The sequence below is a fragment of the Centropristis striata genome, chromosome 3 (assembly GCF_030273125.1).
Source record: "Centropristis striata isolate RG_2023a ecotype Rhode Island chromosome 3, C.striata_1.0, whole genome shotgun sequence".
Taxonomy (NCBI): Eukaryota; Metazoa; Chordata; class Actinopteri; order Perciformes; family Serranidae; genus Centropristis; species Centropristis striata.
The window spans coordinates 18,550,235-18,577,996 of NC_081519.1; the positions used below are offsets into that span (position 1 = coordinate 18,550,235).

Below are 27,762 nucleotides of genomic sequence, written 5' to 3' on the forward strand. Positions count from 1 at the left end.
TGACAGTTTCTTCCATCCTCTGTGGCCACTCAGGGGCCAAGGTGGCTCCACACTCAGTCCAATTAATGGAGCTGACACCGGACCCAGAATCTGTGGGGTATCTGGCTTCACATGTGAGTGGCAGTCACTCTATAACTGATACAATTGCAAGCTACTAAAAGCCAATGGAGCATATGGAGCATTCTGTTTAACAATATACAGATCATAAATCATGTTTTTAATTAATATATGGCAATCATATTTATTCATTCTTAATTCAGGCCACATTACACATCATAAATCATGTCAAAATGTCTGGACATTTGTAATGTCCCAGAGAACGAAAAAAGAAAAGAAGAAAAAGAAAATCCTGCTTTTAACATTGTGACAATATAAACATGTTTCCCTTAAATAAATCCCAAATGCCATGTGTCTTCTGTTTATTAGCGTATTTAAAAACAATAATACATTTTTTACATTTTGTGAAAACATTTTTTTTATAGTTGTATGTAAATTGACAAACATACTAATGCAATACTCTAGGGGTATGACAAGTAATTTGCATAAAGCTGCTTTTCTGCCAGACTATAAATAAGTTTTTAAATCTCTCGCCTAATAATATCAGTGTCTGCTACTCATATCGCCTATGGGTATTGGTGTACTTGTAGTTCGTTTGCACAGCGTGTCAAACGGTTCGATGCTGCTCGCAAAGGAAAGCTACTACATTACCCAGAAGTCCTGTCGCGCTGCTACAAGCTGGCTCCCTCCGCTCTGGGAGTGTTTCGCATTTAAACAAACACGGTCCTGCCGAAGATGGCGGAGAGTTTGTAGAGGCGTAAAAGAAACTGCTCTACTCAATGAAAGCGTCGAAACCGGTGAGTTTTCTGCAATTAGTTTATGTTCCGGTCATACCCGAGTTTTGAACACTGACAGCAGTGTGTGTTTGAACGTGCAAATTTGTCAGAGAGACAGTTGGTGTTGCACTGCTTCCGAGCAGGCTGTGGTTTTTAAGCTACCGTGATACAACGAGCCACCTTACCACTGTCTATTCGCTATGGAAGGACTACTATGATATTACTGGCTCCTGAATTATCAAAAAAATGATAATTTACGCCAAGCCTGGCTTGTTAACGCGCCACTCTTATCTGTTACGGTGTTTGTTGGTGTTTTCATTATCCGCTAGCTACAAAGTTTACGAGATACGGGCTCTCTGATTCGCTGGGGTGCAATAGCCTAGCTCTTAATACTCAACACTGCTTATGAGTGAACTCATTTGTGTTTTAAAACGTTAATGTTAACTTTGTAGAGCTACCGGACTGTGTTCAGTGTCCACAACACAACTGAATAGCTTGGCACTATTTTTTCTATCAGACGGTCTGACTTGCTTTACAGTTTCGGTACAAACGGGGCTGCAGCTAACCTTAGTTACACCGCGGTAGTTGGCTATGCAAACAAACTGAAATAAAATTGTTTTCTGCTCGTTTGTTACCGCTGTCTAGCCTCCACCATGAACGTAGAGGGGGCAAATACATGTAAACACAGTGTATTGTACTTGCATTTCCTTTATGCAATAGTTTTCTTTCCTATAAATCGCCACAAACAATGCAACAACATCTAAACAATTGGCAAGTAATTTAGTCATATAAGGTGAAACACGCAGAAACTATTTTATTTTCTTGCTGGTTGATAAATGTGTGATGTTAACCAGCATGCAGGTCATGATTGTATTCACTGTCCTCCACTGCTGACAACCAAACTTGAACTATGACTACCTCAGTGTGGCTCTTCTGGAGAATCCACAGCATCTGTTATTTATTTGCATGGCTGTAGTGAGATTACGTATCCGTGATTGTAATGGTTGGTATAATGACCCATCACTGTATGATAAATGTTGCTTTTCACTGCTGATAAATCATATTTAGGTTCATGTGTGTGAGAGCGAATGAGACAGACGGACTGGCAGAGGGAGATGGATGTGTTTCAGTACAGGGGAGGATGATCACTCACAGGGTTCAGGTAGAGTCCACGTTTGCTTTCTCTGTGCTCGACAAGGAGTAGTATGCTGAGCACTCAGAATTTGAGGTGGTAAGAGGACATTCTTGAAGAGCGTGCTCATGTTTAGGTAGACAATGAGGAGGTAGTTTAGTCATCCCACTGAAACGGTTGAGGTCTAGGTGTGCTGTCGCTCTCTTTGCCTGGGGCCATCCCTGCCAATACTTGCAGGTATTTACAGTTCAATGCTCATTTCCACGTGAGAGTTTCTCTGTGTTATTGTCATAATACTACAGGATCTAGGCACAAGGATGTCGTTACTGATGAATGTTCCTGCTTATATGATTTCATGCAAACCACTCATATAAGCAGCAATATCTCAATAATGTTGGTATTTAAATGGGGTGTAGCTGGGAATAAACAAGTGAGAATAATGCTGGTGGTCTGGCGGTCTTCAGCCATCAGATGAGCTAACTTGTCTTTATTTTGAGTCTGATGGAATGCCATTACTCAAGCCCACGTATGTGGTATTTTTGTAAGTGGTAGAATGACCACTGTGGGAACCTGTCCAATGAACTGCTACTGCTCATATTCTTGGCAAATGGAGCCCCCTGTCCCCCCATTCTCTGTCCCTTTATCTACCACTTTCTTTCTCCTTCACACAGGGTGTCAGGCTGCGTTAACAATGAATCAATCTTTGGGGGGATTCTTTGACTGCAGATGGGGCGAAGAAGTGACTGGGATGCATGGCTTTCGCTCTTTGTCTGCCGGCCCCTGTGCTCTCAATAATTCATTAACTTATCACTTTTTCTCATGGGACTGGGAGAAGTCTCTCTCTGGAGGCACATTCTGTGTTACATCAGATTCCCTGATTGATAATCTAATGATCATTACTGATATTTAGTTGTTATGCATAGAGGTTACTTAGCATCTTATCAACAATGCAATAAAAATAGAATAGAAAAAATAGAAATCTTAATTTTTTTATTTATGGGATGATTACCAAACAGACTTGCTAAAAATAATACATCTCTGTATCAGGCATGTCAGATTTTTGTTTAATAAATACACTAGATTTGGCTGTTCTAGTTTATTCAGTGGCATCTGTAGCTTCACATTAAGGGTGGGAAATGTTTGCTTTTTGTCAACTCCGATTCTCTGTGGATTTCAGTTCTCCTTTTAAATACTCTCTCAAGCCCACACTTCACACACATATGCAAGGTTGTAGGTGTACAAGGATGGAATTAGATATCATGTGTCCTCATGAAGTTCTTATAAATGTGGATTTCTGTTCAAAATATAATGTTTTTAAATAATACAAGTCTTTAGGGGATCAATTTCTGCTACATTATTTCCCTTTAATGGGCTTAAGTAAATATATTTGCTATGTGGTTGTACTGTTGTAAACGGTGACTAGTATCATAGAAAAGGGGGGAAATAAGTAGAGCTTCCCACTTTTTGATAACTGTCTCTAATCCGTCTTTGTCAAGCTGCATTTTTGCATCACTAATGTCTGAATAGATGGCATTCTTTAAGTGTTTCGTCAGTCTGCGTGTGCCTACACAGAGACCAAGAGACGGAGATAATAAGTTTCGTTACAAGCAACTGCCAATCGGTCGTTTGTTATGTGTTCAATTTAAGATGGATAGCTGTGTGGGTGAGCAGTGGCTCTGAGAGAACTCCTGATGACACACATAGCAGAAAGGAAAGCCCGATTGTTTCCCCTAATTGAAATATGACTCCTTTGTCTTAGTACCTTTTAGTTAGGCAGCAGTACAGGTAGGGTCAGTCGAGTAAAATACCATAGTGGCTGCCTCTGAGTGATAACTTGCAGCTTGAACTTGTCATTCATCTAACATTTTCCAGTAATAGTTTTTAATGTTGATGAGATTTACCTGTTTCCAAATTGAGTTAGAGTATTATTAGTACCGGATTCTCTGAAGCATTCCTCTATACCATTTAGACTTGACTCTGACTTGTCAGCTGAGGCTGTTTTACAACCGACGTTTAAGAAAGTTTCCTGCGGTCAGCTCAAGCTGTGTAAAACATCCTGTTTAGTCCTCACATCCCAAGGTCACTCATCAGTGACCGTGATCTGTCTCTGTGTTTGTTAAGGAGCACACATAGCCTCATATGATGTTGCGGCAATACCCAACAGGTAGGTCCTGCCTACCTCTGTAGAGCTAAATTTAGCAAACTCTGCTCAACAAGACAGTCGTGTTTCCACTGCTAAAATATTTACAGCTACTTCGCCCAAACAAGTGAGAGTGAGAATATGAGATGAGAGCTGCTGAAACCAGATTGTTATTCACGAGTCAGAGGAAGCCAGACAGCCAGCCCACTGAGTCCAAAGTCAAGCGTTGCAGTTTGCACTGTGACTCTATTTGAAGTCACATCTCATTCATCCCCTCGGTCCCCTCTTCTTCAACTCTGAGGTAATACCCAAGTGTTAGGCTAGCTGAGCCATATGTGAGCCATGCACACTTCTAAAAGCCAAACGGGCAGCCTGAAGCAATCATTGCACCCAATTCCAGTTTATAACCAGCAAGGATTTGGAACAGTTCACTCTCTGTAGTCCTCGTTGATTGGACGAAGGCAAGAGTTTATTAGGGAAGGGGGTGCCAAGAGCTTTGTCCCCCCTCCCCTCCTTGCCCTTCCTCTTTAACTTCAACTCCCCCTTTAACTTTCGCTCCCCCAGCTGAAGAATGCTCGTAAAACGGGTTCACCTGAACAAGCCAGTGGGAGGGTAGCTCCCTGGCCTAGTTTTGTTACCATTGTAAAATGTTAGCAAGACCTTGTTTGTGTTTTGTTTAGGGCCCCCTTTTATAAAAAATGCTTTGGGGGGAGAGACGGCAAGGGTGAAAAAAAGTTTGGTTTGTGAGATAACTGCTACCAGATGCTCTCTCTGTCTGTTATTCAGTGTAAAGGCAAGGGGAAAGAGAGGCTGGTAAAGCGGGGAAAAGAAAAGACACACTGTCATTTCTGGAGTAACTTCTCAACTGCTACATGGACACTCTCCATCTTTTTCCTATATACAGTGTTCTCTTCCTGCGTCTACTCTACCTCGATTAACTGAAAAATTAAAATTGTTTCTTTGCAACCAAAACAGCAAAGGATTTTGCCCTCTGTTTCACAGGTACTCTGTCTCAAATTTTCCTAAAGCTCATCTTTACTGCCCTCAATACTCCATCCCCTGTAATGAAACAGTGTCAAAGGGTTGGTTTGTTTATATCGTGTTCTTCTTCCTCTCTGTACATCTCCAAGATGAAACAGTTTGATGTTGTACTTATGTGGCAGTGGGGTGTGGTTTCTGGGTCTGTCTGGATTGAGAGGCAGCTGTGGCTGGCATGGTGCTGCAGTTGCAAGTTGTAAGAGGATACATGTATGTGACCATGCAAGGACGGACCATCGGGCTCTGTGTGTCTTCTATATTATAGTTCACCTGCAATTTAAAAGCACCTTTCATTAACAGAAATTACCGCAAATTGCAGCGAGTGTGGAGACATTTGCTCAGAGCACTGCGCTGGACAGCATTTTGATTTTCCACATCTACTTTATTGCAGCCTTGAGTTCAAAGAAAAGTCAAGTTGTGAATGACAGACTTCCACAGCATCGTTAAAGGCTCCAGACTTACTACAGCATGTCAACACTGGCAAGGCATGTGTCGGATAATTTATTACTACCCATTTTTTTTCTTCAACACTCATTTCTTAATTGGTCTGATTTTTTCTCTCTCTCTCCTTTCTGGATAAAATGGAAAATGTTCCTTTCCCCCCTTACTGCTTTTTACTCTGCCTGGTGACGTCACTTCTGTGTATGTGGCTTGTCGTTAAGGCAACAATCCAATCAAAAGGTCGCTTTTGACATTGCCACTTTGCATCAAGCTTTGCACCAATGCAGTGTTTTATATACCAGTCAACACTCACAACGTTGTCCATCAATCCGATCTAGTATTTTGTATGGAGGTGGCTCCACTTTTGGCAAATGATCACCATGTTTCCATTCGGCTTGTTTCTTCTGGTGCTCATGCACATTTGATTGCTATGGGGTCATTCTCACAAAACCACTGATATACCACGGCCGTGATCTTTTCAAAATAAAAATCACAATTTAGTAAGATAACAAAAACATAATATTAAAGATAATGTTGTGCTCTTTCTTGTACAGTGTGTGATTTACACACATAAATACATTAATATTGAATTTTAATACATTTTGAGCTGAAATCCTCATTACCGCAATGCATCCATATTCATTTCAATGGATCTTTGATTGCATTTAAGATGGAATAAACATAAAAATTTTCACTAAAACAAAATCCATATTGTTAATTATGTCTTTTAGTAAGGTAAAACATAATTAATAATACTGTTTCATTCTCAAAATTCTTTTTTTTTGCGTAAAAACACAGTGTCCGTCAACTAATTTCTCATCCTCCGCAACATTTTTCACGTTCCTGTAAAGACTGCAGGATTTTTTCAATAAAGTTTTATTTTCCCATGATGCATCAGAAGGAACTCAAGCTACAAGATGGATACGAGGTAAGAGAACTCTCTTCAGTTTTTCACACTTTAAAATCAGAATTTCCTTCTTCAACCCCTGTACACGACAAAATTGATTCTCATTACCGCAACGTGAGATATTACTTGTTTGAAAAAAGATTTTATTATCAATATTTGATCAATATAAAGGTATTTAAGTTCTTAACATGAACCTAGTAATTTTTTTTGCTGAGTCATAATAGCTTAGCTACTGTTAGCGAAACATGCTAGCTCCTCTCATCCTCCGCAACACACATCTCATATACCGCTACACTATCATGCCTGTTGCGGTAATGAGAATTGCTGTAGCGGTAATGAGAATTAACCCTTTTTCAGGTGTTTTACCATATTTTATTTTAAGATAAAATGTATTTTGTTTTATTTTGATATTGTAGGAGCATGTAGCACTGCCTACAAGTCTATAGGTATAGGTCTGTGATTATTACACTGAATGTATAGAAGGTCAAAAGTGGCACACATGCTGATTTTTACCAAATGGCAAACAAAATCTGTAAGTGCCATTTCAGCTGGCTAGTGTAGTGTCTTAAACACCACCTATAGGACTACCATTGAATTGATTAAAATATTAATATGATTTTTTTGTTTATGTACTGCAGGGTTAAAGCTAGTACAAAAAAGAAAGCTGCAGCAAATGCTAGGTTAACAAAGCATCGAGAAAAAGTCTACAGTAACCCAGAACTCCTGGAGGAGTACAGGAGAAAGGAAAGAGAAAGGTCAGAAAGGTGTCAGAAAAGTAATTAAGCAGGTCATGTTATGTGTAGCTGTTGTTACATTACCTAACATATGACATGTTAGCTTTGTTGAATTGAGTGTCATTGGTTATTACACTCACCCTCTCAAGCCTATGGTGCCCACTTAAGCCTAAAGCACTCACTCACTGGCTCACATTCACTCAAGCCTTAAGCATTCACTTGTTCATTCACTTGTTTATTCACTTGTTCACACACTCACTCACTCACGCCTTAAGCACTCACTCGCTTACTTATTCAAGCCTTAAGTACTCACTCACTCACTCGTTCATTCACTCGAGACTTAAGCACTCATTTGTTCACTCACTCAAGTCTTAAGCACTCACTCGTTCACTCACTCAAGCCTTAAGAACTCACTTGTTCACTCACTCAAGCCTTAAGTACTCACTCGTTCACTCACTCAAGCCTTAAGCACTCACTCGTTCACTCACTCACGCCTTAAGCACTCACTCGCTCACTTATTCAAGCCTTAAGTAATCACTCGTTCACTCACACAAGCCTTAAGCACTCACTCGTTCACTCACTCAAGCCTTAAGCACTCACTCGCTCACTTATTCAAGCCTTAAGTAATCACTCGTTCACTCACACAAGCCTTAAGCACTCACTCGTTCACTCACTCAAGCCTTAAGCACTCACTCGCTCACTTATTCAAGCCTTAAGTAATCACTCGTTCACTCACACAAGCCTTAAGCACTCACTCGTTCACTCACTCAAGCTTTAAGCACTCACTCGTTCACTCACTCAAGCCTTAAGAACTCACTTGTTCACTCACTCAAGCCTTAAGTACTCACTCGTTCACTCACTCAAGCCTTAAGCACTCACTCGTTCACTCACTCACGCCTTAAGCACTCACTCGCTCACTTATTCAAGCCTTAAGTAATCACTCGTTCACTCACACAAGCCTTAAGCACTCACTCGTTCACTCACTCAAGCCTTAAGCACTCACTCGCTCACTTATTCAAGCCTTAAGTAATCACTCGTTCACTCACACAAGCCTTAAGCACTCACTCGTTCACTCACTCAAGCCTTAAGCACTCACTCGCTCACTTATTCAAGCCTTAAGTAATCACTCGTTCACTCACACAAGCCTTAAGCACTCACTTGTTCACTCACTCAAGCTTTAAGCACTCACTCGTTCACTCACTCAAGCCTTAAGCACTCACTCGCTCCCTTATTCAAGCCTTAAGTAATCACTCGTTCACTCACACAAGCCTGAAGCACTCACTTGTTCATTCACTCAAGCCTGAAGCACTCACTCATTCACTCAAAACTTGAGCACTCACTTGTTCACTCATTCATTCACTCAAGCCTGAAGCACTCACTTGCTCATTCACTCAAAACTTAAGCACTCCCTCGCTCACTCATTCATTCACTCAAGACTTAAGCACTCACTCGTTCAGTCACTCAATCATTAAATTGTAGCTATTGTAGTGGCAAACTACATTCTGATAATATATATTGCACTTCTTTCAGGTATCAGAAAAGAAAACAAAATGGATCGTTAAAAAAAACAGTAGATCTTACTGTAAAACAACATGAAAAGAAAAAAAAACAATGGAGACAAAATTCTGCAAGGCATTATGCTAAAAAGAAAAGCCTGAATGCGGTACTAGATTTGACCCCTCCCTCCACCAATGAGCCAGATGCTGTACAGGTACAGATACAGGTAAACGATGTACAGGTAGCACCAAGCTTCCCCCAACTCTCATTGAACCACCTGACACCTGTGCAGACCTCCACCCCCAAAGTGGGAAGAAAACGGAAGGCAACAATAACCTCACTGAGGTCAAAATTGAGGGATACAAAAACAAAACTGGAAATTAGGGCCAAAGAAATTTGCAATCTAAAGAAACAACTTAAAAGGCTGCAAAAAAAGGAAAAAGGACCAGGCCGTAGCGCCTGTGAGAAGAGAGCCACTCATCAGAAAGACCCCAAGACCCTGCCCAACAACAGCCAGAGACGACTGATGGGTCAGCTTGTGAGTCGTTTCCTGCACCAAGAAGACAATTCGACTATCATCAATGGCAAAAAAGGGGAGGTCCGGAGGAAAGGACAAGTCTTCAGAAAGAGGGCACTTACTGACACAATGGATAGACTCCACAAAAAGTTTTTGAGTCAGTATCCACGTCACAAGCTGTCCAGGGCTCAATTTTGCAGACTGAAGCCCTTCTGGGTTATTAAACCAAATGTCTCACAAAGAGAAACCTGTGCATGTAAAATACATGAGAATTTTGGTTTTAAGATAAAGAGGCTCCATCAACTTGGAATTCTGGCAAGTGCATCTACAGCTCAGGTGGTTGAGTGTTGTGTTTGCAGTTCAAACAACATGGAGTGCATGTACAGGAGGTGCATTCAGTGCCAAAGAAGAACTTTTCCAATGGCAATTGATGCTTCAACCAAGGGAAACATAATTTCCTGGGATGAGTGGGTCACTCGGACCATTTCAGTGACAAAGAAAGGGAAAGATGGTGCACTGGAGGCCATGGAAGTAAAAAATACTATGCTTGAGAGGAAGAACACATCTGTTGAAAAACTTGCTGATCTTGCACAACAACACCTGGACAGGTTTGCCATTCATGTCTACAACATCCAACACCAGTTTCAGAGGCTGAAGTTACTCAAGGAGACCTTGACAGAGAAGGATGTGGTCATCCATATTGACTATACAGAGAACTACAGCTGCAAGTACAACAGGGAGGTCAAAGACACCCACTTTGGTGGGGGGAACGAACAAGTGACCATACATACTGGGGTCAAATACCTGAGTGGAGGACGTGTAGAGTCTTTTGCTTCCCTGTCAGCATGCCTGAAGCATCATGCTATTGCAACATGGGCTCATCTTGATCCTGTGCTGAAGTCCATCCAAGAGGAGCATCCAGCAGTCAAGCATGTTCATTTCATTTCAGATGGACCCACCTCCCAGTATCGCAACAAAACGGCATTCTACCTGGCATCAACAGTGCCGTTCATGAGGGGTTTTGAGTATGTAACTTGGAACTTTACTGAGGCGTCGCATGGCAAGGGAGCCCCTGATGGGGTGGGGGGTGCCCTCAAGAACCTGGCAGATAGGATTGTGGCTTATGGGACTAACATTCCAGATGCCAGCACGCTTTATAAACAACTGAAAGCGCATTCCTCTGTGAGGCTATACATGGTGACGGAGGATGAGATCAACTCAGGCAATGAACTGATTCCTCCATTGCTTAAAACAGTGCCTGGGACGATGAAGATACATCAGGTAGGTCAAAATGATGTGTTTAATCAAGTTTAATTGTTATGAGTTTGTTTAATTAAATTAATGGCTGATTCATATGCTGCTTCTAACACTTACATTGAATACATTTGAGTCGAATCTCGCCCCAAAATACTATTTGTTTCCTGCTTATTGATAGCTGACATCGACAAAACCAGGGGTTATCCAGACCCGGGAAGTTTCCTGCTTTTGTTGCTGTGCATGTGGATGCTTTTTCCCGAAAGAGTTCAACTTCAGAGAAGGAGAGAATGTGGAGTCAGGGAAGGAGAATGCTGAACCAGAATCTGTTTTAGAAGTTGGAACATGGGTCCTAGTAGAATATGATGCAGAACTCTTCCCTGGCACCATCACACAGGTATGTAAAACTAGCTGGAGGTATGAACACTCCATATTAATTATAAATTATGTGTCCTAATATGTCCTATTCTGTACCCTTTTGTTCTTTTTCTTTGACCAATTTCTTCTCCAGATTGTGGAAGATCAATATGAGGTGGACACAATGAATTCTGCTGGGGAGAACAAATTCTACATTCCGTCCATCAGATTTGAGGGAGAGAAAGTGTGGTACTACCCAGACAACATCAAAAGCATCATCCCAGAACCACTGCCTATCACATCCTCTGCACGTCATTTCAGTGTTGCTGCAGATATCTGGGCTAAACACACAAAGAAACGTGTTTAAAACACACGTCTGTGTCTATGTGTGTGGGGGTGGGGTGGGGGGTGTTAAGTTCTGTGCAAATTCCCTCATGTATGTTATGTTTTTAACGAAACTGTTGTTAGCTACTATAAGTTATGAGCTGAGCTGAACTAATGTTTTTCTTTTCATTCATTTTGATACCACATTTTACTTAGTTAAATTTAGATTAATTTGTGAATATAAGAATTTCAATAATTCTCATTACCGAAATCATCAATCTCATTACCGAAACATGTATGTCATTACCGAAACAGGTGCTAATTTAGAGGGTAATCAATTAATTAATCATTAATATTGTGGTTTTTAATTAATGTGAAGAGCATGTAAGTTTTCTTATTTCAGTTTTGCAGAAAACTTTAAAAATGTGTTGAGTATTCACGAAATATCGGAAAAAAAACGTTTGTAGATTGTAGGTGGTGTTGCGGTAATGAGAGAAATCAGTAAAATTAAATAAATACATATTTGTTAAAAATGTATTTTTTAGAGTTTCATGTAATTCTGTACAGGCCTGTTAATAATTCATTTTCAAAAACAAAATTAATTAATTGTTTTTCTAAGGTTTTTGGAGTTTTAGATTGTTGCGGTAATGAGATTTTTCAAGGACTTGTTTGGGGAAATGTGAACAAAAATGTGATAAAAATGTCAATAAATGCTTTGAAATCAATAATCCCGATTACCCAAGACCTTGTTTTTTGTGTTTAAAAAGAAAATTGCCCGATTTATGCCTATTTAAAATTTTCATGTTTGAAATCTTTGAAACCAGGTTTTCATGAGAATGACCCTATGGCTGTACTGGAACAAGTGATTCTTTACTGCTTTATGATTCAAATAAGAGAAGGAAAGGTCCCTGTTCAATTAGTACCACCGCTTGTACTACCCTCTCACTACCCTGTTCCATGTGGCCCTTGGATTAAAGCTAAACATTATTTAGAGCAATTTATGAGCTTGGTTTTAAGTAGAGATGGCAGAGTTTTGACTGTTGTAGCGGCCAAACACAGTTAGTGGGGCAGATCAGAATAAGTGTATTGGCACAGCAAGGATGAAGTCAACCCGGATGGTTTTGTCAGCTTCAATAAATTTAATATAACAGATAAGGAAGTAAAGTAATCACAAGCAGTGTAAGATAACAGTCAGTACAAGGGGTGGGACAAAATGTAAGTATGGAAATATATTGTATTGCTCCCTCTCATTATTCATTATCTATACACTATATATTTTTTATTACAACATGCAGGTACCATCAACAGATTGGCTAGAATTTGACTTATCAAGGTCATTACTTACATTTTTTTTCTGTTAACTGATTGAAAGCAAGGCAATCAAAAATGTTCTAGTGTCTGACTAAATGCATATTAGAGATACAGTTAGATTTACAGTGTTAAGTTTTGCTGTCTAGTTGTTTGTACTACTTGAGCAGTGCAGCCTAGAATCTGATCACAGATAAACGGGATATAGCTCCAGTGCAAATGTCTTACTAGAGCCAGTAAACATTCAATAGTAAGATGTGAGTCCATCATTGTAGTGAACTTTACACATGAGCTGTAAGATGCAGATACCGTATTTTACTTGTCCTGCAGATGTTGTATGTTTTTGTGTTTTTATCTAATGGGTTCAGTGGAATGAAATCATGTGTCTACAGATACTCTAGGAAAATGTGTTCTCTCTTCAACAGCAATGCTACAAACAACATGTACTAACACGTTACTATTAAGCTTTTAAACTTAACATTCAGGCTGCAAATGAAGTTTATTGAAGGCTGCACTGTTCTGTAGTAATTTTGAACAGAACATGCCATGTTATGAAAGCAGTTAGCTGTTTGTTTTTTATGAATTACAGAAAAAGTGAATACATGTCTGCAAACTTTGTTGCATCTTTAAGACAAATAAACTCAATTTAAAAAAGGCTTTAGATGAGCAATAGCTAGAATTCTCCGGGTGAACACTTGAAAGGCTCCACGCTGGTGCTTTTAAGCTGAGTTGCCAACATCCGTTTGCCAAAACGCTCCCCCTTACTGTAGCAAAACTGTTGGTCTGTGGACCAGTATGGGATAGTTTTTGATTTGACAAAAGTTGAGTCCAATCCAAGGCACCTTGCGGGCTCTTCCATGAAGACATCACAAAATGAACAGACTGCAGTATATTTTCTTTTGTTCATACTTCTGGTTTGACAGCTTGAAAACCTTTCTGAACCCATCAAATTTGATTTCATTGGGAGCAGTATGTGGATTTGCAGGAACACTGACCCTGAACCTTTTTTGGTGGGTGAAAAATATGAAGGCAGTTTGAAGCAAAAGCTGGCGGGTGTCAGCTCAATCAGTGTGAGTCGTCCTCTGCCCGCTCCCTTACAGTCTGAGGGACTTGATTAGCCGTGCAGGCTTAATCACTCGGCAGATGGGAACAGAGTGCAGTGTCACCAAGACAAAAACAAACCCAGAGTTGGATTATGGCTCAGCGTGTGTGTGTACATGTGTCCAGCCAGAGTAACTCTTATTTGATTTCTAAACAGATTCCTGAGTGTTGTGATACAAGCCTAGCAGTTGAGCTCTGTTTGTTTTCACTCATTTGCCTTCCCTGTGTGTCTTTCAGCACTTGGTACTTGTGACCCCTGTATCCCGCCTGTCCTCATAAGTCATTTAAACACGCATTTAATAGTGTTAACCTGGAACTTAGCACTATGTGGTGGGTCGAATGTGTTGCAGGCTCTGTAAAGCACCATAGATAAAGGAACATAATGCAGAAAAACCAAAGAGTAGAGTAGAATGCAATGATTAAATTTACTTTCTGTCTTTTAAGGTTGTATTGCACTGGGATTGAAACAAAGACCTCTAAATGCTAGTTAATAGTCCTTGTGATTCTTAGATTCTTAGGTAAGTTGTGTCATTTTGTTTTATGTTGTCTGTCTTTAGCTGTCTGTCATCATGGGTGATAAATGAAAGCAAGGTGTTGATAGTTTCCTAGTACAGCATGGCTGTGAGGATTAAAAACCCCAGCTCTGCTCGCCGTTACCCCTAGTACCCCATTTCTGGAATCTTTTTCACCTTGGTTCTGTCAGCACATGAAACTGGCCAGTTGAAAGAAAGGAAAAGGAGTAGTAAAGGGAAAAATGGGAGATGGGAGGGGGGTGCAGTTGTGAAACTGGCGTCAGACCATCTTTTGAGTGGAATTCTTTGCAGGGGTCAGAGTTCAGGCGCGGCAGTGTGGCGCTGTGATTGGCTGAGAAAAGGTGAAATGAAAACCACAGTAAACTTTTGACCCCGGCGCAGGAGCTCTGCAGGAACGCCCAGCCCCAGCTCTGGCGTGGTGGAACAGAGCCCGCTCTCTTCCTGTGTTTACTCCACCAATCCAACAGGGACGGTGGGGAGAGGAGGGGGGAGGGAGCACAGAGAGGGAGGAGAGAAAGACACAAGAGCAAGAGGGAGGGAGGAAGGGAAGAAGGAAAATCGTCAGAGCTGCGCTGCGGTCTGAAAATGAATCTGCTTTTTTACTGAGTGGCACTGTTTGAAACGTGTACACAAACACACAAACACACAAAGACCGCTTCTGAAAAGCAAAGTTAAAACCAAGAACTGTCTTTTTTTTTATATCAATGTAATAAATATTGGCAAAAGTAATTATAATGGTTGACATATCTTTACACTGAATTATCTGAGGCTTCAAGAGATTTCTCCTCTCACTACATCTCCATCAGTTGCTAGTGAAGATGTTTGTGTTATCACAACAGGCAGTATGGCGGCTGATCAGGCCCTGGCGCTCTGGCTCTCCAGATAAAAGGCTGTTTAGCCATTGATTAATGAACTAATTTCCATAATATTAGCCTTGTGTGATCACAGCCGCCTGCATTTTCTTTGCTTGCTATGGTCTCCTCTGGAAGATGCCGTGTCCTAACTGTTATCAGCTCGATAGAAACACCAACATGTCAAGCTTATAGAAGATGAAGCAGTTGTGAAAGGTTTAGCTGGTTGAATCTGTGCCCGTGTGCGTCCTTTCCTGGTCCTTTCTGTTCTTTGTCTGTATTAATGATGGATAGTTGTAGGGGATGCATTTGTGACACACACACACATTGGAATCTGCCATCTCTTTGTTTCCACCTTCATTTATTTTCCCCGTTTTTTCACGATGCAGTTTGTGTGAGAAAATAGGGAGATGCACACACAGCCTGTCTCAGATCTGTGTGTGTGTTGTGTGCGCTGGGCATGGGTGGGGGATGTTTTTTCTCAAGCAAAAAGCAATCCTATGAAGGCAGTTTCTCTCTGCTTTGAACTATCTTCTCTCCCTCACCACATTCATCTATGCACATCATGTACGCTACAAGTTTCAGGAAAAAGCCACAAAGACAAATAACTGTTTTGTGTACATATAATGTTTTTTATATGCCCCTGTGAATGTATTTTATGAGAAATTTGCTGATATAATTTACACCAACAGTATGTTGTTTTCCAGTTCCTGTAAATGAGTCGCAGATGGGCTAAGCAGTGTTTTAATTTACTGTTAATTCAACCCACATTTATTTTTTCATCTGCAAAGGTTGTTTGTGACTTAGATTTGGAAACTGTTGAATGTATAGAACAAAGCAGTCCATATTTATGTTTGTCCCATATTTTAGGTCTTGATTGGTCAGTCAAAAGTTGGATTCCTTAAATGCTGATGCTCTTCTGAATTGCTTCTCTAGCTCCTATAAGCTCCTGTGAGGGTGTGTTTCTGTCTGCTTTCCCAGCTCCACCTCCCCGTCCTCTTCTCTCACATTTGCGTCACTACCATGGTTTTTGAAAGGTGTGCTTTATTCCACTGTAAACTGCTCCTTGTGTGACTTTAACTCTGAATCGGCCAGACATGTTGAGGCTTTTCATTAAAAAAAAAAAAAACGTATCTAAGTGAGTGAATTTGGTCGAACAGAAATGAAACACATTTGGCTTTGTATTTGTTTTATTTTTGGCAGTACCAATTCACAACTTGACATGGTTTGAATGGACCATCACATTGAAAGTATGCAAGACACAGAAACATCTTGTTCTACCACCAGACACACTACAGACAAACACTGAGACACAGCCTGTGTTTTCAGTCTGGTTTTGAAGCCTTGCTGGAATTTCACAACTGCCTCAGCACCAAAATGGAGGCTTTCTCTGCACAATTTACAGCTTCACTATTTTAAAATCCACACTTGAACACACGTGCTTGACACATGTCCTCCTCATCCCCTGTCCCTGAATCACATTGTGTGGCAGCACTCTGGATCTTGCAGTTAAACCTTCTGGCTCCAGTTTAGTCTCACTAACCCATGTTTCATTAAAATCATGTGCAATGTTGGCAGGAAAACAGCTTATAAGCAATATTCACCAACAGGGTTGCATTTGACTCTATGAAAAATGTTTACTTCTTGAAGTTATCTTCCCCCAAAATTAAGGGGGATTCCCCAAGATGTCAACATGATAAATGACCACTGAACAAAGTGGAATATAGTTCCAAATAATATGAAGCAAGAGCAGTAATGTCCTCTATGGATCCCTTGTTGTCTGCCATCTAGCAAGGGTAAAACGTATTGGTTCCAGCATGGAGTTGACAGTTAAGTGTCAGACACTGGGGGTTTGTTGTGGCAATGGGATCATTTCCTGACTTAACCTCTGATTCAAAATGTAAGTTTGTTTTTAATCAGTTTTAATCATAATGTGTAGTTAAAAAGTATTGAATTTCTTTTTCTCTAATTTGCAGTTGGGGCCGCAGGGGATGCTATAAAAAGTAACGTTGGCCTACGGCAAATGCTGCTTCTTGCTGCTATGAGACAACAAACCACAAATAGTGTAAAAAAAAAAACAATGCTTGTTTTTAGCCTTTCACATTCAATTTCCCACAACTGCCCAGGAGTTTGTGTTTACAACTGACCACATGGATGCTCGTTGGAGGGGAATTTGTTTCCTCCAACAAGCTCCAGCACAAGGCACGGTCCTAACTGCTGTGCAGGGAAGCTGCTTCCAATTGCCAATGGAAATGTCAAGATCATAAAATGCTCTAAAGGAAACTTGCAGTTGTAATATATAAAGTATATTTGTGCTACAAATGTTTGTGGGATAAAGTTGACAACATGATGTCACAAATGGGCGATCCTGGTGACACTACTGCACCACCTGGTATTGTGTGAATGCAGCCAAACGGTGTGTTTGCCTGATCTAAATTAAGCTATTTGTGATTATATAATTTCTCAGTAAAACAATGTTTATTTCCCTGTCTTTGGCATGGCCTTGTACCTACTGTACTAACCTATTTTGAGTTCATTGAGGGCATAACTTTATGGTTACATATTACGCCACGTCCCCAGAAATACAACATGAAAAGGTTATGGTTCATTTAGAGTCATTTACTTGCACCAAGTTCCACAAGATTAATTAGGTTGAGGGTCGTTAACAAGCTTCACTAGGTACCACTCATTTACTACTCATTAATGTGGACTGTATTTTTGTACAAAATAACAACAGGTGGGTTGTAATAGACAACACATTCCTCAGCCTGTTCTACATTGAACCAGTTATAAAGGCAGCTCATCCTGTGATGTGGACAGAGAGCCTAACTGTAGCTCACATTACACCAGCCCGTTTAGCTTAAGGGGTCTAGAGCTGGAAATTGCTTTTCTTTTCTTCATGAATGCAGGCTTCATATCAGGATTGTGATGGTGTAAATGGGTTCGTATTCTTCAGGTTTAACCAAAAACATTTTAGCTTTGTGATCACAACCAAAGAAAGTATGCAGAGCTACATAACATCATTATGTGATATTTATCTCTAAACTCAAGGTATTTCTTTGGAAGGAAGGGGAATCCAAATACATAAAGTATACTATAAACTTTATTTAAAAAAAAGATATATTATTAAATATTTTGTTTTTGTTTTCATTAATACTCACTAATAAGTCTAAGAAGGGACTGTTTGCAAATCTGAAGGCTATTGGATTCATAAAAACATGGCTTCAAAATTACCCAGGACTTTCTCTTGAGCAAAAACATTGAGCCTGGAGTTTGTTTGAGCTGCAGTTGCACTTAACCCAGTGGCTGGTTGTGTGCTCAGCAGGAGGTTGAGAAGTTCTTTGAAGACAAACAGGAAGTCATTCTGTCCTCTTGTTTCTTTTTTGCTCTTGATGTCCCAAACTCTAGTGGACACCTTTTGTTGCTTTATGACCGTGTGTGTGTGTGTGGGTGAAGTGTCTGTGAAGTTGTGATGCTAAATGCTTTAGTACCTCATGTAGACCATGATTTTGAAAAGAAAGAAGTTCATAATATTTTTTCGTTTTTTTTTTCGGTGTCTTTCCACACCCTCAACAACACCCTTCTCTCACACAGTTATAATATAGACAGTTTGGGTACATTTGCTTTGGGTGTGTTTTTGGGGGTCTGTAATTGTGCATACGCATGCCCCACTTTGTCTGATCTTTGTTTTGGGTGGGCCAGTGTTTATTGTGGGCCTGCCACTCATTGTCTCAGGGAGCTCAGATTGCAGGTTTTATTTCAGGCGGAGCAGGAATGTCCTCCTCACTATTCTGGTCCTGACTGACTGACACTGCTGCCACTCTGGTCTTTAGCCAAATGCTTGTTTATCGAAATAATGTACTTTTATAATACTATCTGAAACAATCTGATACTACAGGATAAGTGTACTTAAGTAATCTCATCAGCATTTTATCTGTAAGAGAACAGGCATTTTTGATTTAGAGATCCATGAGCGTGGCTATTTTAGCTTAGCTAGGTGCTTGGAAAGTGCAGAAAGAAATAAGAAGAAAACCACATTCACATGTTTAACTCATTCAATTTTTTGAGGAATGCTCATTTGAAAAGCAGAGTTTCAATCTGATTTCAAAATGCTCATTGGCTAATTTAGCTAACTAACATTAGTTGGCTTGCACATTTGTACCTCCTCAACTCTCATTTACTGAGGCTGCAGAACTGCTGAAATTATTCATATAAGATCACACTCTGAGGATTCCTCCATGCTATGTTTTTGATTTAAAGTGTAACTTTTGCTACATTTACACTTAGCGTTCACACTGTGGAAACATTTTAGTTTGAAAACTCTGGGGTTGCATTTGGAAACTGACTCTGGACTGCAACATCATCATTCACGACCTGTCAAAACAATATGGCTAACTCTCCATACCTTTTGTTATTTTGTCTTTCTTACTGGGCAATGGGTACTCCATTCCCATTGGCATTTTCCCATTTGCTACGGTACTACTCAAATATGTCGCTGTATTTGCTTTGCAATAACTCCCAATCTATATTTTCTGCCACCATGACCACTACTACTCATGCATTACTTTCAGTTACAGTTCTATTTTGTTGAAATTTCTGGTCATATTTTTCACCATTGCTGCTCTTCCTCTGTTATATTTTCTATATATCACTTGGCAAATAAAAGCAGTGGGATTCATAATATAACCGCAGAGTAACTTTTGACAGTCTGCTTCCTGTTTACAAAAGCATGCGTATGCCCAGAATGCTCATGAGAAATGAGTTTTCAGTCCTGTTAATATGGACAGAGATTATTCCTGTTACGGTGCTAAAACACTTGTGTGGCCGCTGGTGATTGTTTTTTTGTTTTTTTTTAATGTGGTTGTAGCCTGCGAGAGCACAGTACTTAGGCCACAGATGGCCTTACTCAGTATGAGTGAACTTGTGCTTGATAAGAGAGCTCAGAGGCATGCAATGCTGGTATCACTTCTAGATAATCGTAACACTGATGTATTAAATACTTGTTTTGTATGTAACCCATAATTGGTGGTGGTTGCAATGTTGGCAGATAATTTTGATGGAGATATGAGGAAGTGAAAGCCCTCAAAGTCAAAGGCTTTGTGTCTGCAATCCTTCTCTTGTTCACTCACACTCTAATAGTCTGTATCAGACACTGAATATTTTACATCATTAATTGAGAATTCAGGCATTAATCAATTTGCATCAGCACTGAGAGGCATGGAGTCGCTAGGGATGGGTACCGAATTCGGTACTTTTATAGGTACCGACCGAATTCCGTCGGTACTACCGAGTACCGATTCATGTAAAATCAAACGGTACCATGTTTCGGTACCTAAACAGCGTTAACTTTAAACTGATCATTGATTTCAACCTGTTTTCATTTGACGTCTTTGATTAACAAGCGTGCTGACGATCGCACAATTTTTTATTTTTTTATTTACCTCCTCGTCTGGTCCTGTCTGCTCACCGCAGCCACTAGCCACTAGCTGCTGCCCTCTTCCAACCCGGCGCAGAGACGAACAGCCGGCTCTAGGCCTGTTAGCCGCCAGCTGCTATCTCTCCAATGTCTCTACCCGGGCTTGGCCTTCGTCTGCCTCGAGATTGGACCTTCCTTACTCCGTTTGCTCTCTCCATTCTTCTGTAGACCAGTCATTAGCAGCTAGCAGCTAGCTGCTGCATCTCTGGTCCTCCGCTAATACTCCGATCTTCAACTCAGGAATATTACCTGCCACTTTACTCCAAACTGCCTCGCTGAAATTAAATCCCTCAGACTCCTGCGTCATCCTGGATATGTGCACAGAGCAGCCCAACTCAACTTTGTTTATTCCAACCATGCCGTGCCCACAATACTGTCTGACCGGTGCTGCGCAGCACAGCTACAACGCCATCACAACAAATCACACGTGCACTTGCAACCAGTTTTTTTTTTTTTTTTTCTCGTCCGTGCACTTGCAACCTGAGACCGCTCCTCTGCATTATTTGATAACACTGCAACCTTCATGTTACAAAATGCACGTTCACTCAACAATACAGCACTGCTCATCCTGGATTTTATATTGTTTTGATATATTTTTTAAAGTTTATATTTTGAGAAATAAATATGTTGAATTGAAAAAATTAGATTTTATTATTAAACAAATTAACATTTATTACCACATAAACAAACGCAAAAGTACAGAAAATTGGTACCGTTGAGTACCGGTACCGGTTCAAATGTGAAAGGTACCCATCCCTAGGAGTCGCAAGACTATCATTTCTGACAATCAATTCTGAATTGATACACTCAAACAAAAGGTAAATATAGTGTGCTTTATAATAAACTTGGAAAGATTTTGGCCACAACCTGAAAGATACCTGCTAATCTTCAGGTAAAACAACAAAAACCTGACTAGCAACGACAACCCTCTAAGTTTGGTTCTTACCCCTTTGCTCAATTACTCTTCTCTAAAGCAGTCAGCAAGAATTACATGCAACTTTCTATTGCTTTCATATTTTTCCCTTTGTAGTCTGTTTTTTTTTTTTATTGGTACCGGATTAGAATGGAGAACTTATGAATGTTGGTTAAAAAAGATTTAAAAAACACTTAAAAGACTATGATATACTTTCTGTTTTTACAAAAATACAAGTAGTCAGTAAGTTTAGTTTAACTGTTTAAATGTGAAATATCCATTACTACCAGTATCTACTCTTTTCTAATGGATACCCAGTACTATTTATGTCAGTGCACTGTGTCTCCTCTGTTCTCCCCTCCCCCTCCCTGTTCTCCCGCCTCCTCCCCCTCTTTATTCTACTCAATCTGCCTTGACTCCTCCTCCTGCTGCGGTCCATATTCATACCAGTGCTTATATCTCCTGCTCTGAATTGCATTTCACTAGCAGAAGTTGCTCATAAATGTGTGTTGTGTGTGTGTCAATAAGCAATGTCAGAAAACACAGGGAGCAACAAAGTTTCACAATAATGGTGGACGTGAATGAGTGTTCAGGATACAACAAACTAAAACTAAAGGATGTGCAAAAGTATTCCCACGTAGCCTTGTCACTCTAGTTTCTGTGAATTGTTGATTTGTTGTTTTGGTGTTCGGAAGAGTCAACTCAGAATTATTAAAGTGTGTTTGGACAGTTGACAGAAAGGGAACGCTTTTCTCTCTTTCTCTGTGTTAAATTATTCAGCTGCAGCATTAGCTCAGTAGCAGCTCTGCGTTTAGGACTGATGTGATCAGTGGTCTGTGGTGGAGGATCACACACACACGCACACACAAAAACTGTGAGCAGAGTAGGTTGCAGGCTTGCAACTACTGCCTGTGTGTGGCAGTGATGATTGTGATTTAGACTTCTGATGTTCTCTAAGGGCATGTTAAAATTGTAGATTAAAATAAGTCAAAAGTTATTTTTACTGAATTTCATATTATTGTGGTTTTATTTTGAAGAATTTGTGTTTCGAGCAGTGTGATTATTATTAGATTTCATGAAGGACGGGACATCTGACGGGCTTATCTGTGGCAGTAGGATGATGGTGTTAAAGGTCACTGTTTTGGGAGCAGTTTGTACCCAAACACTGCCAGCCTCCACAATTTTTGTGATAGGAACCTGTAACGGGTCCCTTGACAAGGAAATATGGCGAGAAAAATCCTCAGCAAAACATAAAGCTATTATTTCCAAGTGTGATATTGTTATTTGGAAATGTCGGTGGCCAGCTCCAGAGAGATTCCTTTCTGTTGCTTTGGTGAAAGCTTATTCAATTCCTCTGATGAGAAAACACAAACCCCAGAGGGCCTTCTTTACTGTGATTATGAGCAGGGTTGTGAAGTATTGACAGACAGAATGATTACATGTCAAGTGTCTGACAAATGTTTCCTACAGTTGTATGAGCACTGCAAGTAAAAAAAAAAAAAAAAAGATAGGAAAGCAAGGTGATAGTTTCCTGGTATAGTGCCATAAATAATGATTTAACAACAAATAAAACATTGCATGCTTATGTGTACATTGAGGAAATCTTTTTTCCAATTCAAGTTCAAATTAAGTATTCACAACCATTGATAATTTTGCAGGAGTGTTCAGATCAGGTGAGGATGAGTTAATATCCACAATGTCTTGTTCTCTTAATCCTGAGTTTGCTAAGCCTTTGAAAGCATCTGATGTCCTGTAGCTGTGGTACAAGGTGTGAGAAGAAACCAGGACGACAGGGGTCCAACCTGATAAACAGAATATGTAAATAGAGAGGATGAGTGGCCACATTTCCAGGAAAGGGAAGTGATGACGCAGAGGAACGGGCTGAGGGGAGGACGCAAACAGGATGCTATCTGCTGCGGCTTCCTGTGCAATTTTAGAAATCAGTTTTTTTCCCATGAATTTCTGTGAAAGCAAAACATATAAAAAGCTCATGATATTTTCATAGTGAGCAGTGTTAGTCATGTTGAGACATACAGTATGAAGAAGAAACCACACTTCATGGCCTGACAATTTTTCTCTTTCTGTTTTCAGGAGATGTTGAGACATTGAAGCGACACTAGACCCTTAATGGAGCTTGACTGGGGCTTGTACTGGTCAAGGTGAGCATGTGGTACATGTAGAAAAAACACACACAAACACACACTAGTGTACACACCCAAGGTGGACAAGCCGTGAAAGATTCAGACCATTTTATTTTTAACTACTACATGTTATATTTCTCACATTGGCAGCTGCTGTTTGTGCAACATATCTTGTCTTGTCCCTGAGCAAGTTTCACATTGTCAAATGAAGCTGATTCAGGTCAGTGGCATACTGCCAGGCCTGTTGAGACTCATCTGTGGTTTTGGTGGGCTGCTGCTGCTCACAACCTCTCACTCTGCTCTGAAAGGGCTTGTGTTGTCAGTTTTCAGATTTCAGTCATGTCAACCTTCAGAACGTGCACAAAGTCAACATGAGTGAATTAGTTATACCCACTATTATGAATGTAAAAGTCACAGTAAATTGTTTTATGCAGTTCAAATCAAATGAGAACAAAAGCTGCCTTCCCCCCAAAAAATCCTGTTAATTTTAGTCACAGGCTACTTTTAAAGGAACTTGAAGATTCCTTCAGCCCATCTGAGTTTCAATTGCAGTAATTTTAGTCACAGGACTACTTTGCAAGTATGGTTGGGTGAGATAACGGTATATAGCGTGCAACGGTAGAAATGCGTCCACCAGTAGAAGTTTGGCAATACCATTTCTACCTAGCCTGGGTATACCCATACTGCCTTGCACGCTCAATTTCATTTCGAACCTGCAGACAGTCTGGAATCTATGGCCATTTCTTAGCCCTGTTTTAGGGATTTAATCACAGAACGGGGAGGGGCGGCAAGACGATGACGCGTACTACTCGACAGATGGAAGCTTGTAGTTTTGTAGTTTTCTTACAGATCCAACATGGCTGCAGCAGACGCGAAGCTCTCTTTGGATCTAGCTGTAGGCAGTGTTCTACATAGTTTAGAGCCAAAGTTGATTTTAAAAGAAGAACGTTTGACTTTACACTCCTGTTAAACCACGAAAAAGGATGTTTTAGCCTTGCTTCCGACAGGATTTGGCAAAAGTCTAATCTACCAACTAGCCCCGCTACCGCTCACTGCTGCAACGCCGGTGATCTCGCTCATTTATGATATAGTCTGGCATTAACCAGGCTAATTTCTACCGCTATTCTCGTGAGATCTAGTGATTGTTGCACCACCATGCAATCTAACATGATTTTGTAATTCTCGTACAGGCTCTGGCATTTTTGGTTTACATACCATGAAAGTTATTTAAAAGTGCTTGAATTTTACAACCCCCTTTTTTGGTGCCTTCAATTTAATGAAAATGAAAATCATCTTTAATGTGTTTGTTGGTTATCTATTTGTTCTTTAGAATATAACCATCAGAAAATAACATTTTATTCTAGTCATTTACTGCACCACCATGCTATCTCTCTATCTCCTACTCTCCTACCACTAGCCCGACGCCCCCGTCCTTTCTCAGCTTGCCCTCGCTATCTCTCTCTGTCTGTCTGTTTTTTCCTCTTTTTTTTTGTCAGACAGAAAAGCCCAACTTTACTTTGTTTGGTAAACAAATAGTTCTCCCCTCGTACTAAAATGGTCCTTTTTCAATACTAGAGTCAGGTTTGTGTGTCCTGCTTGTGCCCTGGACAAGATGATCTCCAAATTAATTCTAAATCTCTCAATCCTTGTGTTTGATGCACCTGATTTGTACTTTCTATGCAATATATCACCTAGCTAGACAAAACATGAACACCAGAAAGGAGCGGATGAAAACAAAACGTAGTATTTTACCAAGGGCCCAGGACAGAGTGCTTTTCTATTTTATGAATGATGCGATTCAAGATTTGGAAAAGCCATGCTGTAATCCGTGACGGTCATCCCTGCAAACCCCGCCCTGAAAGTTCCTGTACATTCAGAAAGTACTTTCCTGCGGCCAGGGCATTCTTGGGGTGATAAAATGAATTTGGACCCTAGACCTTGGACCCTGGTCCCTGCAGTCACAATGCAATGATTTCCTCATGAGTTTTTTCAAAAGTGTTTGCAGTTGAAGGGGGGCTGTAGTTGTTTTGATGAAGTTTTATAGAACAAAAAGACTCTGAAGCTTGGAAGTTTTCAACATTGTTTCCTTATGACCAAAGTAGAAGCTGTGCGACACCACTATGCATTGCCAGATCTCAGGAAGGCCCCCAGCAGCCCCCAGCTCTGCTGTTTGTCCCTTTCAGGATGTGAGGCTGACTGAGGGCTGAAGTCATCTTTCTCCACTGCTGCAGAGGTGAGCCTTAGGACAGAAACCAGGAAGGAAGGAAGGATGGAAGAAAGAGAGAAGGGAAGGCAGTGAGAGTCATAGCCGGAGCAGGACAGGCAGATTTAGAGAGGGGTGTTGAAAGGCAGACAGACAAGAAGCATGCGATGCAGATTTATGGCGCGGAGTGCGTGTCTGAGACTCCGTGCTCCTCCAGCAGGAGTAGTGGTGGTGGTGGTGGGTGAGTGGGCTGCATGTCCCAGCCTGCAGTTGCAGAGCAGGAGTTGCATAATGGCTCCCATCCGTTCTACACTTTTCCACTCTGGAATGAGCTCACTCTGTGTTTTAGAGAGCGTTTGTGTGTGCACACACACACATGCAGACACAGACTTAAGGAGTTGTAGGAGAACAATCTGGTTGTGGAGACACACGCTACAGCTTTGTGTGTGTTTCTGGGTGGGAATAGGAAAGAGCAATGACCTTAGAGGCTGGCTACAGAGGTTTCCTCTAACGTGAACTCTGAGGGGGTCACACACAGGGCAATGCCAGAGCAAAAAAACAAGGGCAGGGTCCACAGCCCAGTGCTGCTACACCCAGCGAGGGAGGGAAAGAAGGGAGGGGTTGTCTTAGGATGGTATGGGGGGAAACGGCAGTTAAAACCTATTGGAAGAAAGAACGGATGTCGCCTAGTATGGAGAATGCAGAGCAAAAAGAATGCGGAAGGGGGATAATTCTTACGAGTCCCTGAAAAGCGCTGTGAAGCTACGCCTGGACTTTTTCTGGGCTGCACAGACCTAAGCAGTGTGCATATTTTTTTTCTCCGTGTAGTAAGACAAAGAGGCAGGCGGGTGAATCTGTGCCTTGCTGGGACAGTAGCTACTAGTACTCATCTCTCTCAGAGGCTGTGCCGCGACATGCCTGAACATGCAAGTGTACTGGAAACCGTTTGTATATGCAGCAGTGTGTACGAGTGTTTCGTATTGGCTAGCAGAGTGGTATAATTCTAGCGGGCAAGCTGGCTGAACGCAGAATGACCCATCTCCCCTGAGGCTCCAAATCACTACATCATCATCAGTCGCTCCTCGCAGTGGAACAGATGAGATTTCACTCCCATCAAGCACTAAGCAGGAACCAAGGCTGCTTTACTAACAGGATAGCCTACCCTTATACATCTAAAATCTACTCTTCCCTCGGAAGTCACTTCATTTATAACCTCAGTAGCTTGGGGATTTTGTTGTATCTTTTTTCCTAAACTCTACACTAAGCTTTCAAGATCTGCCTGAATTTGGCGTAATATCTGAGTGAACTTTTGCAAGAAACGGCAGCCGAGGGCACTTTCCAATCCACACTTATCCTTTGATTAGATTGTAGCACACACATATGAGCATATAAAAACCACACTCCCTGTTCACTCCCTCTGATCATGTTGCACCGCCTGTATATGTGTGTGTATACATGTATATATGATGTGCAGTTTTCTGCTTTCAGGGGCTGATATGAGCTGAAGATGAGTGGCGTAGGAGACAACTCGTTGGAGCCGCTGTGCTCCGACCGCAAACGTAAACTGTCCACCTGTGACACACCAGGCTTAGGGTGAGTAACTTCTTAAGCGTCAATCACATATCAGTCCACTTTGTCTGCTGCTGTTTTTGCTGTAAATATCGGCAGGTGCATGAGGTCGCTTCCTTCTGTAAACAAGCCTACCCCCTGTTTCAAACGGGCGTCTGCTGTGAGCAAAAATATCTGAAACAACTGAGCCAAGGCCGTATGGCCTGCATACGGACGGGGCATGGGGAGGTGAGGTTGTCATGGTAACATGTCTAATCCCCTTGGCGCCCCGGCAGGTGTGACAAGCGTCGGAGGGAACAGGAGAGCAAGTACATCGAGGAGCTGGCTGAGCTCATCTCTGCCAACCTCTCCAACATTGACAGCTTCAACGTGAAGCCTGACAAATGTGCCATCCTCAAGGAGACCGTGAGACAAATCAGACAAATCAAAGAACAAGGTACCCCCACCACATACACTGCTGGTCATAAACAAAACCACATGTTAGTATTTTATT

The 27,762-nt window shown here is 41.0% G+C and overlaps 1 protein-coding gene across 4 annotated transcripts in view; it reads left to right on the plus strand.

The window, feature by feature from the left end:
• Positions 1 to 729: 729 nt before the first annotated feature.
• LOC131968629 (nuclear receptor coactivator 3-like) overlaps positions 730 to 27,762 on the plus strand; it is a 40,180-nt gene continuing 13,147 nt past the window's right edge. For 2 of the 4 annotated variants that reach the window (XM_059329591.1, XM_059329593.1), the window contains exons 1-4: positions 731 to 854; positions 23,448 to 23,515; positions 27,189 to 27,293; positions 27,545 to 27,705. In XM_059329591.1, the coding sequence (XP_059185574.1) occupies positions 27,208 to 27,293; positions 27,545 to 27,705 (247 nt within the window). In that variant the 5' untranslated portion in view covers positions 731 to 854; positions 23,448 to 23,515; positions 27,189 to 27,207. Of the gene's footprint in view, positions 855 to 23,447; positions 23,516 to 27,174; positions 27,294 to 27,544; positions 27,706 to 27,762 lie in introns of all 4 variants that reach the window. The other 2 variants (XM_059329594.1, XM_059329592.1) reach the window with 2 other exon arrangements.